This window comes from Gadus chalcogrammus, chromosome 7, assembly GCF_026213295.1.
Source record: "Gadus chalcogrammus isolate NIFS_2021 chromosome 7, NIFS_Gcha_1.0, whole genome shotgun sequence".
Lineage (NCBI taxonomy): Eukaryota > Metazoa > Chordata > Actinopteri > Gadiformes > Gadidae > Gadus > Gadus chalcogrammus.
The window spans coordinates 20,476,927-20,490,648 of NC_079418.1; the positions used below are offsets into that span (position 1 = coordinate 20,476,927).

General features: G+C 47.2%; 1 protein-coding gene across 1 annotated transcript; it reads right to left on the reverse strand.

Moving 5' to 3' along the window:
• Nucleotides 1–509: 509 nt before the first annotated feature.
• On the reverse strand, nt 510–13,637 carry prdm15 (PR domain containing 15). The gene is made up of 24 exons (XM_056594827.1): nt 13,570–13,637; nt 12,926–12,966; nt 12,745–12,838; nt 11,997–12,150; nt 11,304–11,456; nt 10,821–10,923; nt 10,358–10,441; nt 9,462–9,755; nt 8,903–9,112; nt 8,399–8,493; nt 8,214–8,301; nt 7,585–7,752; nt 6,942–7,036; nt 6,314–6,445; nt 5,339–5,479; nt 4,729–4,892; nt 4,309–4,388; nt 3,921–4,040; nt 3,459–3,590; nt 3,246–3,329; nt 2,535–2,710; nt 2,362–2,442; nt 1,674–1,904; nt 510–1,118 (listed from the first exon to the last, which is right to left on the reverse strand). The coding sequence occupies exons 2-24, from the start codon at nt 12,957–12,959 to the stop codon at nt 510–512; spliced, it is 3,522 nt and encodes a 1,173-aa protein (XP_056450802.1). The 5' UTR covers nt 12,960–12,966; nt 13,570–13,637.
• Nucleotides 13,638–13,722: the final 85 nt, after the last annotated feature.

Consider the following 13,722-nt stretch of genomic DNA (forward strand, 5'->3'; position numbering starts at 1 on the left):
GACTTCAAAGATTTCAAGTACAGTAATTCCCAATGATTAGATAATATACATTATATACACACACGCTAAATAGAAAATACAAACTTAACAGCTTTCTTCTGTATCCTAATTGTCCATCACAGACATGTTTTTTTCTTTCTGTAGAAACAGTGGAACAGTAAGCAAATCTGTTTTTATTTCTATGAAGGTACCATGTTGAGTGAATCAAAAGTAGTATATTATATATAGCCGATTCAGTCATCTTGCAAACGTGCGTCTTTTAAAAGGTCTGCCCAACAGACCTTTTCCCCCCTTCAGTTAAAAACGGTTCATACATTTAAGAGCATCAACAAAATGATGTAAAAAAGGCAAACATTCATGAGCTTCTTCCAACGTCCATAGGGCTCGACAGGCATCAGGGTGACCGTGTTCATACTTCTATAAAAAGTAATTACAAATAACAAGAAAAAAATGACTAAACCTTGATACTAATGAGTGTGAGGGGTGACCGGCACCCCCTTCGCTCTCCATCAGTAGCTGTACATCTGCTGTCCCGACCCGCTCTGCTGCTGGTCCGAAGGTTGGCCCACTCCCCCGCCCTGGCCCTGTTCCGTGTCTTGGCCCCCGGCTGCCTCTTGGCTCTCCCCGTGCCCCGCCTCCCCCCCTGGGTCCCCCTGACTCCCCCCCGTGGCCTCTACCGCCGGCATGGGCCTCCACGCCAGGCTGGGGTTCTCCATCGGGTGGCCCATGGGATTGACGAAGGTGGTGAGGTTGATGAAGTGCGTCACCGGCTGTGGGGCGACGGCGCCGGCGCCGCCCGTGGCTCCCGCCCCGATCCCTCCGCCGGCCCCGCCCCCCACCACCGCCACCTCCGAGCCCAGCTCCCCGGGCCGGTTGTGGAGCACCGCCGAGCCGCTGACGGCGTCGAAGGTGACGGTGAGGATGGAGTTGTCCAGGGTGAGGGGCCGGTCCCCGCCGGCCGAGGTCAGGTGGCCCACGGCCACGGGCTGCAGGCTGGTGAACTGGGCGCCGGCTGCGTGGGTGCTGAGGGGCGTCACCGTGATGTTGGTCAGCGCCACGGAGTTGCTCGGCGAGGAGGAGGAGACGGCGGGGGCGTTGGGGTCGGCCAGGACCACCACCTGTGAAGGGTGAACATGGGCACCGGGTCAGTCAAAGCTGCAGTCCCCCCCCCCCTCCCCGTGGTGAATAGGTCATCTCTGAACCAGCGGTGATGATGTTCAGAGTTTCTCGATAAACGCTGGATTAGGTCTTACTCTGATATATGGATACATAATATATAAATGTTCGAGGTTTCTGAATGATTTGAAAGTCCTGTGTGTTAAATAAGGAAATCTTCACAGATGCCTTGCCAAAATAAATACATTTTTGGCCTTCTTAAAGCCACAGAAGGTAAAGGTTCTCCAGGTAAAATGAAACACAGCGAGTGAAGACATACGGATAAACGGCTGCACCGGATTCAGAGCGACTCAGTGCTCATTTCCTTTATTAATTCAAAACGCCTCAGTGGTTGATGCAAAGCGGTTTGCTCCACAGATCCCTCTGATCAACGATCAACTCGGTCCTCCACCGGGAATACTCCTCCCTCGGTCGGCTTCACGACCTCAGCTCGGCCTTCTTCACACAGGATTGGTGGGGGCAGAGGAATACAAGAGCTGCAACAGGTGAGGACTAACCTGCTGGATGCTCTGTACCGCCGAGCTGGTCTCCCGCTCGTCTCCCCCCAGGGCGGAGGTGAACTCGGCGATGGGCCCGTCGTGCTGCCGCTGTTCGGGGAAGTCGCCATACTCGTCCGACGAGGAGAGCTCCGGCTCGGCGGCGGCACGCTTCTGTTTCTTGCGGGCATGGCGGGACGTTCCGCCCGGCCGCTCCTGGGGCATGCCGTCCTTGTCCAGGCTCAGGGTGGGCTGTGGGGTACAAGACGCTCGGGGTTGATTCAGAGTTCACCTGGACTCAGTATAACTGTGTTGGCAACCAATTTCCGTTTTGCCTTTCACAATCGTTGGTTTATGACTCATACAGAACTCAAGCACTAGTTTCTCATCAAAGCCCCCAGTAGGGCAGTGTTAACTACGGCCTTCTGGGTAATTGAAAGCAAACAGAATTGGTGGAATGAAGCCGTAAATCTCTCTGAGTTTTTTTTCCGACTGCAGGCATTAGCTAGGATGAGCCCCTTGACACCGTGGCGTTATGTGGTCTGGCGGAAATCGCCAAAGAATATACTGACTGACCAACTCTGAAGTGTTGCTACAGAAGGAGTTAGCTTGTGTTAATCTAAACAACAACAACAATACAGTGCTTTGGAACCCTATTGTGTGTTCTGGGTCACGGCCTGTGTATTAAAAGTACAAAATAAGCAATAACCTGCACAATACTGATCGCAGACTCGTCAATCGTCGGAGGTTCCTGAAGATCGTCAAACTCGTCAATTCTTACGAAAACCACCTGGACACAAAAAAATAAGATTTTATATTTAAACCGATGATTATGACTCAACACAGGCTTTACATGGTCGGACTGGACAGGGTCCCCCTCACCTCTGGGTGTTTGCGGCGTATGTGGCGGTTCATGGAGGCGCGCGTGGACACCTTGGTGCCACACAGGTGGCAGGACTGGGCCTCCACCCTCTCGTGGGTCAGGTGCACGTGCTTCTGCAGCATGTACTCCGTCAGGTACTTCTTGTCGCACGTGCCGCAGGTCCACGTCTTGCCCACTGTGGACGGAGAGGGGCAGCGGAGGGTCACATTGGTGGGAGTAATGAGGAGCTTTTGTAGAAATAATAACGTTTGCTTGTAATAATTAGGAACATTTTGGTTATCAATAAGGAACATTTGAGGTAATAATAAGGAACATTTAAGGTAATAATGAAGAACATTTGAGGTAATAATAAGGAACATCTGAGGTAATAATAAGGAACATTTGTGTCAATAATAAGGAAAGAATTTGTAATAATAAGGAACATTTTCGGGTAATGAACATTTGGGGAGGGAAACATAAACTAATAATAAAATAATCAATGATGTTTCCTCACAGTCTAGTTCTTACTTCTTAAGATAGGCCTATGTATTGTCATCCTATTGAACTTCAAGCCTCCGCATCCATCAACTCCTTTTTGGAGGAGGGGGGGGGGGAACCAAGGTGTGTGTGTGCTGTGATGCATGTACTCATTGATCGACTGATACATAGCCTGCATAAACACACCACGCATGTATTGTGAGTCTACCATGCATGGTGAGGGGGATGCTTGCCTGTGTGGATGAGTTTGTGCGTCTCCAGGGTGGTCCTCTCGCTGAACGTCTTCCCACAGAGCTCACACATAAAGTCCTTTATACCTGTGAGGGAACACACGCACACACAAATATCAGACACATTGTTTCAATGCGTTTGTGCATGCACGGTCTCTCACACACACACACACACACACACACACACACACACACACACACAGCAGCCTGACTCACCCGTGTGTCTCTTGTAGTGCTTCAGCATGTTCACCTTCTGGGCGAACTTGCGGTTGCACTCCTTGCACTCGTACTCCTTGATGCCCTTGTGGAGCTTCATGTGGTGACGCAGCGCATGCTTCGTCTTCATGCCTGCACACGGGGGGGGGGGAGGGACAAGCAAACCAACAGTTGGTGGGGCTTCTGGGTCCCGGGTTCAACCCCCACGTCTACCTGAAGGCACCCTTAAGCAAAGGCCCAGGCCCTACCCGCTCCTGAATGACAGGTATCTTAAAATAAAATAAAACCCCCTGTAAAGGAGTCCACTAAATAACTAAACTCTCATTTGTGTGTTTAAATGTCATCCAGATGGTACGATTCACAACACCAAAATGTTAAATATATAAGAATGGTACAAAAATAGGGTTATGTATTTCAAATAAAAGGTAAAATTAGGCAAGGTTCTCCGACAGTGAGCCAAACCTTTTCCGCACTCGGCACACAGGAAGTCCCGGATGTCATCGTGGACCCTGAGGTGTTCCTTCAGCATGTCCTTCCTGGCGAACGACTTGCTGCACTGGTTGCAGGCGTGACTCTTCACCCCTGAAACCACCCAGAATGGAGGTAGCATAGCATTAGCATTAGAGGGTACAGGGCAATACACTGAGTGGTGGTGGCAAGAATGCCTTTTGTTGGAATGTATGAAATATGGTGTGCATTTATCTAATTCCACACACCTCAAACATTAATTGGAATTACTCTGCGATTACCGTACCAGAGAACATAATAAAAACGTTTTGTCTGTGCGTTTCCACTGATTTACTCACAATTAGTATTGTAAAGTAGGATCAATCTATGGATTAGGGTTCACCTGTGTGGATGATCTTATGCCTCTCCAGGTTTCCGATGCTGTTAAATATCCGGCCACAAATCTCACACGGGTGAATGTACCTTTAAGATACACAGTAACATTGTTATACAACACCTTTGCAATCATTAAAAATATTTTGCTATTACTCTACAACAGCTTCATCAGCATTCAGTTTTTCTACATGTAGTAATATCCATTTACATAATATCTTTATATATATATTTAATATCGTAATTATACATTGATAGTGAGGCCTTGAGGATTCCCAGAAGCAATAAGCCCTAATCGAGCGATCCATAACGAAACTCAATCAGCCCCTGTTCGCGGCAGTAACGCATCCACAGCGTTTCCCAGTCGTAACCCCACCCCTCCCAGTGACACCCCAGGGCCCCTCCCCTGTCCTCGGGCCCCCGGTCTTACTTCTGGACGGCGGGGTCGGGGAGCTGCTCGCGGTGGATGACCAGGTGGGCGTTGTACGTGGCCTTCAGGGCGAAGCGCCGGTTGCAGATGGCGCAGCCGTAGCCGCGCTCCTTATGCTGCTCCATGATGTGCTTCAGGTAGTCCCGGCCCTTGGCGAAGGACAGCTGGCACACGGAGACACACACCGCACCGTTCAGATACCTGCAACATCTTGCTCTGGGATGCATACAGGTATGACCATGGATATTATTACGGATCAAATTCAGACCCTTTCAGCTGGAGAGTCTAACACCTTAAACGGCAGACTGTCCTTACTATTGCTCACACACACACACACACACAAAATCAGTTTACAGCAGTTATTATTTAAAAAAATAAAAAATAAAAATAAAATACTACAATTTCACAAAAACATGGACATTGGTACCCAATACCAGAACTGAACGTTTGAAGATCTGTTACATGCCATCACTGGCAAATGAGCAGTCTCAAATCTCACATCAGAAAATTTGACCTATATTCATACCGAAATAACAAGCTCAACGGGTTTCCTGAAAGTTTCCATTAGAGTCACTGCAGCCGGTGGCGTTTGGGTCTGGTATAACCTTACTTGACACTTCTTGCAGTTGTATTTGTGGTGCTCTGGCTCATCGTCGTCTTCGTCTTCGTCCGAGTCGTCGCTGTCGTCAGCGGAGATTCCAATCTTCTTGATGAAGCCCTGTCTCTCCTGCTCGTCCATCAATGCTATGTCCTGAAAGAAATACCTTAGTTATTCAGTCTCATCCTCCGATACCAATCCTTTCCTCTCAATGATGTGGTCTTGCCCCCCCCCCCCCCCCCCCCCCCCCCCCCAAGTACAAAACACATAGACAATAAATAATTATTAAATAATTTAGTCAGATATATCGATATTTTGAGACCTGAAATGCACCAAGATAACGTGAAGGTACTTGAGACAAGACTAACATGTTTCATGGCATTGCTGGGATATTTGTCTAGAGAGAAAATGTGTTTGACATATTTCTGTGATATTCGTCACAAGAGAAAATGCGTTTGACATACTGCTGTGATACCGGTCATAACCTAACATATTTTTCATGTATTGCTGTGAAATTTACCACAAGAGAACATGGTAAAAAAAAAAAGAGGTAAAATGGACCGCATTTATATAGCGCTTTTATCCAAAGTGCTTTACAATATTGCCTGGCATTCACCCATTCATGCCCACATTCACACACCGACGGCGGAGTCAGTCAACAACGCAAGGCGACAGCCAGCTCGTCGGGAGCAGTTAGGGTTAGGTGCTTTGCTCAGGGACACCTCGACCGATAGGAGGAGCCGGGGATCAAACTAGTAACCTTGCGGTTACCAGCTTACCCGCTCTACATCCTGAGCTAGCGGCGTCAACAGAACATGTGTATGATGTATGGCTGTGATATTTGTCACAAGAGATCTTGTGTTTGATGTATTGCCGTGATATCTGCCTTAAGACCAGCTTCATGATTGGATAAGATCAAGTGAACTGAGAACTGAAGGGCCTCCTTTCAGCGTGGTCTGGGGCCCCAGTGGGGACCCTGCGGCTCACCTTGAAGTGAACGTGGATGTGGTCTCTGAGGACGTCCACGCGGAAGAACTTGCGACCGCAGATCTCGCAGGTGTACTTCTTATCTCCGTGGGTCAACAGATGCTTGTTCATGTTGCTGCGGCAGGAGAACACCTGAACACACACACACACACACACATTTATATATGAGTATGTACACACAAACGTACAGACACACACACAAGGACAAATATTTTAGACGGAGCATTTGTATGAAAATATTTATTTTCAATCAGATATATTTAGCAATGTTTGCCTGCATGTTTGTCTTATAACCTAGCTAAATGTTGTCTGCATACGACTGTAGGTAAACACAGTTTGTGCAAATACTATACATTTCATATATTGTTATCAAAAGAAGGGTGCCTTTTGATTCGATATACTGTATCGGACAAATTTTGGGACTTGGTCGTCAATCAGTTGCGAGTGTTTTAACCTAAAACCACCTGTAATTTGTACAAAGATGCCAAGCAATGGTGAGCAGGTAGGGGTTAGACATCTTGCCCCAGAACGCCTACAAGCAGGGCTGCAGATATGGGGGCAGAAATCAACCCAGGACCTGACGGCTGGAAGTCAAACCCGCCAGCCAGTAATGCGTTACGTTTCTCACCTTGCCGCAGACGGGACAGGGCGAGGGCTCCTTCCTGTACTTGGTGGCCTCCTCGCCGCTCACCTCCAGCTCCTCTCTCTTCATGTGCTTGGGGCCTGGGCAGAGACACAGGGAGGAGGTCACACGCCAGAGAAGAGATGAACGCACGGTGGGCTCGAACCACAACAGTAGCACTGAACCGTCACTCTGTGGGGGGATCTTGAGGACAGACATGGTGGCCACAGCTCAGAGAGCTTCAAAAAATGTACTGACAATAACATTTGCATTTAGGGCATCAAGCAGATGCTTTTATCCAAAGATACTCATAACCATTCTTACACACATTCACAAACCGACTGCCGAGTCAACCGTTCACTGCGATGGCCAGCTCGTCGGAAGCAGTAAGGGTTTGTTGTCTTGCTCGGAGACAACTCGACACTCAGCTAGGAGGAGCCGGGGATCGAACTAGCAACCTTTGGTTTACATGTCAACCTGCTTCCTGTTATAAATATAGTACATCATTCAGCTTCAAAGAACACATTGGTTCCGATACAATTCTCTACCCTACTAAAAGGCAGTTATTCGAGGTTTATCGTCTATACCGACATGTGCAGCGTGACCCTTCGAGGAAACAGTGCATTGTGGGTAATAACCAGCGACCGACCCATGCCATGGCGCCGGTGGTGCTCCTGCATGACGTCCTTGCGGTAGAACATCTTGTTGCAGATCTGGCAGGAGTACAGCTTCTCGCCGTGCTTCTTCTTGTGCTTGGACAGGTTGCTGTTGGTGGAGAAGAAGCGCGAGCAGATGTCGCACTGGAACGTTTTGTCGTCTGCGGGAGAGGAAGAGGGTTGAAGGGTTGGCGCAGAAGATATACACCGATATACACCAGGGTCCAGGCGTGGCGGTTCTAAACTGACTGCAGTAATATAGAGCTCTTCCGACCTGCGGCCACTCAAGAGGTCTTACAATTAGTTTCCAACTCATCGGTAGCGGTTGGGGTTAGTTGTCTTGCTCAGGACCACCTTGACAATTGGCTAATAGGAGCTGGGTATCCAACCGGCAGCTCTTCCGCCTGAGCTACTGCATCGATACGCCACATTTAATTCTTGACATGAAAACTATCGAACATAGAAATTCAGAATTATTGATAAAAAGGAATGCCCTGAAAGAGACATTTTGAAAACATTGAAGTGTATGACCTGTTATGCAGTTGTGATGACAACACAAAATGGTTGATTTAAAACAGTGTCTTAAAAGAGAAGACGTAAAATAAACTTTGAAGACGAGGACCTGTTCTGCAGTTGTGAAACTTCAAGGCGTTCTCCAGGCGGAAGGACTTGTCACACATGTTGCAGATGTACTTGTAGTCTACGTCCGGCTGTGGGACACAACGATAATTCATGAAGGACTTTAGCAATGTGTGTGTGTGTGTGTGTGTTAAGAAGCGGCGGGAGGCCCCTGGGGGCCACACTTACCATGTTCTTGCTGTGCTTGTAGGAGATGTGCTGCTTCAGGCTCTCCTTGCGGCTGAACAGCTTGTCGCACTCGTCACACTTGTAGAGTTTATCACCTGGGGAAGCGCAGCAGAATGGGTCCTGCTCTACAAACTATAAAGTTCACAGGAACATAGTTTCATCCAGTCTCACTGCAACATGCAGTTCAACTATAAATACCTGTATTAGGCAACAGAGTGATACCATCATAAGTCAGTATAATTATAAGCATTGAGATGCTTATAATTAGTTGTAACCTTTTACAGACTCTAAACTTACTCTAAATTACTTTGGGGGGTAATTCAAAATCATCATGATTATGCTTTTAATCCACTTTAACAGTAACCCAGAGACCTGACAGCACCACCAACAACCCCCACCCCTTTACCTAACCACAGCCAATGGGAGCGGGGGGGGGGGGGGGGGGGGGGGGGGGGGCGGGGCGATGGCTGCCATGGGAGGCGGGCGGGCGGCGCTAGGTCCTACCGTGGGAGCGGATGTGTCTGTTGAGGTTGCTGCTGTTCTGGAACACCTTGCTGCAGAGGCTGCAGCGGTACACGCGCTTGTGCTCCCGGCTCTTGTGTCTCTTGAGGAGGGGGGCGCTGCCCGCGCCCGTGCCCGTGGGCAGGCTGCCCCCGCTCTCCGGGTCCGCCTCCACGCCCTCGGGGGCCGCGGCCTCCATCAGGGGCTTCACGTCTGGAGGGAGAGGGCCGGGGATGTGGGATAAGGTAATAATCTTATGGTTTGTTATGCTTTTTAGCATTTGTTTGGGGAAAGGACACTCATTCCTGACTTTGGCTCATGATCATGGTGGATCAAAGAGTTATGTTGTGGCTTTCTTGATAACTTGAAGTGCCAAGCATAGTATTCATATCACGCTAATGTTAAATGGCTATATGTGCTTGCTAACGAGCATATCAAATTGCCTGCATAAGGTTAATACATGATTTGGCTGCGTGGATGTTTAACAATCAAATATGCAATTTTATAAAACAAAATGTGATACTTAAGATGAATTCTTGTGAGGAGATGCGCGCAGACCTACGGTATCGGTTACCGCTGTGGGCGCCGGCGGACGAGGAGGAGGAGGAGGTGGAGGAGGAGGAAGAGGAGGACACGGCGCCGGCCCTGCGGCCCCTCCCCCTCCTCCCGCGGGCCCCGGCTCTCTTGGGGGCCACGCGGACGCGGGTGGCCGTGGTCACCGTGGTGGTGGCGGTGGTCAGGGCCGCCTCCTCCTCCTCCTCTTCCTCCACGGTGCTGCTGAGCGCCATGAGGGCGTCCTCGCGGGGCAGGAGCTGGTCCACCGCCTTCCCGTCGTGGAATGGACTCAGCAGCTGGCCTGGGGGAGGCCGGACGGACGGGGGGGACACAACGCTGTTAGGATGTGTTTCTCAGCTCTTCCTTTCTATGGAGGTATTCTTTTCTATTTGGAGGCCTTTTATTTTATTTTTTTCGAATGCTGTTGCCCAGGTGATAAACTTTCTACTGCTGTCTTCAAAGTACAGTTTGATAATGGGTGGGTGGATAAATAGATGAGACGGCTTCTTAATTCATTCACTGTTCTAGTTGATTAATCTTTTGTCATAACAGCAGCCTATAAAAAATGTAATATCTATGTATTTATAAGTATGTATAAAGCAACACTATAATATATAGGATAGAAAATAGATTAAGATGAAGATAGGACCTTATTTGTATTGACATTGACAGTATTATACGTACAATAATAATATTTGCACATTTGAAACAGATAACATGTTTTCAATAATAACTCCACAGTTGATATTCCACAATATATCTGTTCAATTCAGACATTTTCCTTATGCTTTTGAGGGATTGTGATGCCTTTCCAAATAATAAAATACTTAGAATAAAATAATCTCTAGAAATTAACTTGATGTGTTGACGTACGGTCAGACGATATGCAGAGAGGAAACTCACCTGCGCTAATGTTTTCATCACCGCTGGCCATCGTGGGGGATACGGCATCCATTAGTGTTTCTGCCTTGGCTGAGGGGATCACATCTATTTGATGGAAAGAGACCTGTGATGTTAGCAGCCATTACACTTATTGTGGATGACCCCAGCTGCATGGAGCCAGCCCGCACAGGGCTGCTATGGTTTTTGTCAAGATTAATTTATGAAAATTGTTTATGTGTAATACAAACTACTAAAACTATACCTAAATATCATGATAGTAAGGTAGGAATTGTTCTTAGAATAAAAAATGACATGGTACATTGCTCCCAGTTAAAATGGATTTCAAACAAACAGCCAGTATCTTCAATTAAAGTGCATTGTGATTTTTTTTCCTCATGGATGTAAAGCTTTATACAGGGTATATTCAGCCATATAGAGTGAGACAGGGCCAACCCTTGGCTGCTCTCTAGCTCCCCCTGCTGACCTGATGGTGTCGGCAGCATGGGGGGCCGGAGCGTCGGCTTGTCCAGCTTCTTGGCGTAGAAGGCCCCGTACCACACCCGGAGCTCGGTCCCCGGCAGCACGTCCTGCAGGGGCCACACAACACACGGCGGGTTGACGCAGGGAAACCCCCCAGACTGGGCCATACTGATGTGTGCTAAGAGGGTGTTTTAACCAACCATGTTCTGATTCTGAATACCATGGTTAAAACAAAAGTGCACCACTTTTATAGGAAGAGTAAAATATTTTATTACACATTTATTTAATTTTTTGGTGACTAGAACAAACCCAATGTGGACTATACAAATAAAAAAGGAAATAAAGTAATTTAGAGGTAAATAAAGTAATTTAAAGGCCAACATATGGAGAGAAATTAAATGTAAATAAACTATAAGATAAAAATTCAACCAGTGTGACCAGGCAGCCCACAGCGGACCTGAGGACCTTGGGAGGAGGGGCTTGCTACCTGGGAGGTGTTGAAGTACACGTCATCGTCCTGCTGGTAGGCGCTCAGGTTCTGGTGGGCATGGTCACCGGCCGGCCTCACCAGCATCATCCAGTTACAGTCCTCCTCGCTGGACGAGTCCAGACACACCACCGCCCCGTCCCTCTGGAAGATCTGATCCCACAAACACACGAGAGCCGGTGAGAATCTTCACTCCACCTCTGACACATTGTTGTCTAAAGTTACTGGTTTGTAATGAAGACTTTGGCTGAGGTGGACGTCTGTGTGGCACACATCTCGGGTAGACTCCTCATCTGACTTAAAACACATCTGCTGAAATTAAAACCGAACTTCTGGAGCACAGAAAATATTTTTAATCAAAGATCACAGGGAGCATTGAACAATACTGATATATAGTCAAGATATGCTTGCTTATACATGCCCAAAGCCCATTTCAATATATAACCCATATTCCACTACCATATCTATACATTCCAGGTTGATTTAGGGTTACTTAAATAAATAAACTGAATATGTGTGTAATATTTAACGTTTTAATTTTTTACTTATTTTAAATAATTGGTCCCTTTTACCTTGGCAGATGGCCAAATGCACAAATGCATTTCCGTGCTGTTCAAATGGTAATTACATTTCTCATGAGCAGTAAAGGACAGAGTCAAGGAAACTGCTGCTGTAAACATGTCATGTCCGCACCTTCAGAGGAAAGGGCCCATCTCTCTCCAAGTGGGGCACCCTCTTGGCCTCAAACGGCCCAAATCGTGTCCTCTTGACCAGCTGTCGCAGTACGAACACCCCCTCCACGCCGACGGACACCTCTCTGATCTCCAGACTGCTTGGCAATGAAGACCTGTTATAATGGACAAAAGCAGCATACTCATGTTTACCTTGTGATGGACCAGAAGGAAGCCAAACTACAACTCCCAAAACGTTGAGAACAACCAGCAGCGGAACTGCAGTATTATTCTACTAATGTCATCATCTCCCTGCCTGGAAAATGGATATCTAAAAAAATAAAAGCTTCCTGTAAGGCAGCATTACTTCCTGTCCCATCCAGTAAACTGACAGCTTTATAACAACATCCAGACTTGATCAGACAGTCCCTTTCCTATGATACATTGGTTTTTCCAATTGAGGTTCATACAAATATTTACATAATAACATTTCTTTATAATCATGGAATAACTTCAGTCAACCAAAAATATGTTTGAGGGATGAAATTTGAAAAGCAAGATATATTGTTCATAACAACACAACCATAACGACACATGCATTGCATCCGTTGCCGATGCCCCTGAGGGATAAAACAATTGTAAATATCCTAGTAGAGTGTGTGTGTGTGTGTGTGTGTGTGTGTGTGTGTGTGTGTGTGTGTGTGTGTGTGTGTGTGTGTGTGTGTGTGTGTGTGTGTGTGTGTGTGTGTGTGTATGAGATAGTGGCTCACCTGGCCCGACTGAGGACAAATGAGTCCTCCACGGTCACCAACGGGCCCAGCTCTGGACACTCAGAGTCATGGTACTGACTACAGTCCTCACACCCTGGGCGAAAACACCACAAGACATTGAGTATGACATGTAAATAGGCTCCCTCTCCCTATCATAGCCATCCGTTTAAAATATACTCACAGATGAACTCATCCGGTGCCTGGTCAGTCATCATGGCAATCCTGAAAATCAAGAATAAGGTTCATTGCAATGAGTAAAAGACGCAAGAATACGAGCTAAGAATCAAAATGTATTTAACAATTATTTATACACAAACGTCAACTAATTTTAAACAAATTATTAGTTGTAACAGTGTGTGCAATGTGTGTTCTTCAGAGCAAGGAATTAATTTAATGTGGGACAATATCAATGGCTTTATCCTTGTAGTGCAGAACCTTTTTGGTAACCACAGTGAACAACATGACAGCGGCATCCACCATTCACGAAAACACAGCGGAGGGGCATAATCAAGAGGAAGTATAATGTATGCAATCCATGGCAGCATGAGATCCAGGATTTCAGTGGATTCCCTCTCTTGCCGGGTTTTAACTCCGATCTCGGAGGGCTCAGTGCTCCCCTGTATGTAACAAAGAACAATCGGCATGGCGGATGGAATGGACACGCAAACGGCAACCGGAGCCTGTACACTTCAATGTCAATACCCCGGGGCTAAAAGACACCCAGTGAAATTCGGCGTGGTCCATTTCAATCAGCTGCACATATTCTACGGACGTGCGTTGCTGTAATGTTAAAAAACGACTCACATAAGTGTTAAAACAGTTTACCTTTATTGTGAAGACTACTCATTTATTGAATCCTGACTCCAGGTTCCAATCCGCTCCAGAGAAGGCGCAGGACCGGAAACAATAGTCGCATGAAAGGCATTCTGGGTAATGTAGGCATATTGCGATGTTCACAAATGCTCGTTTTCGTGCGTA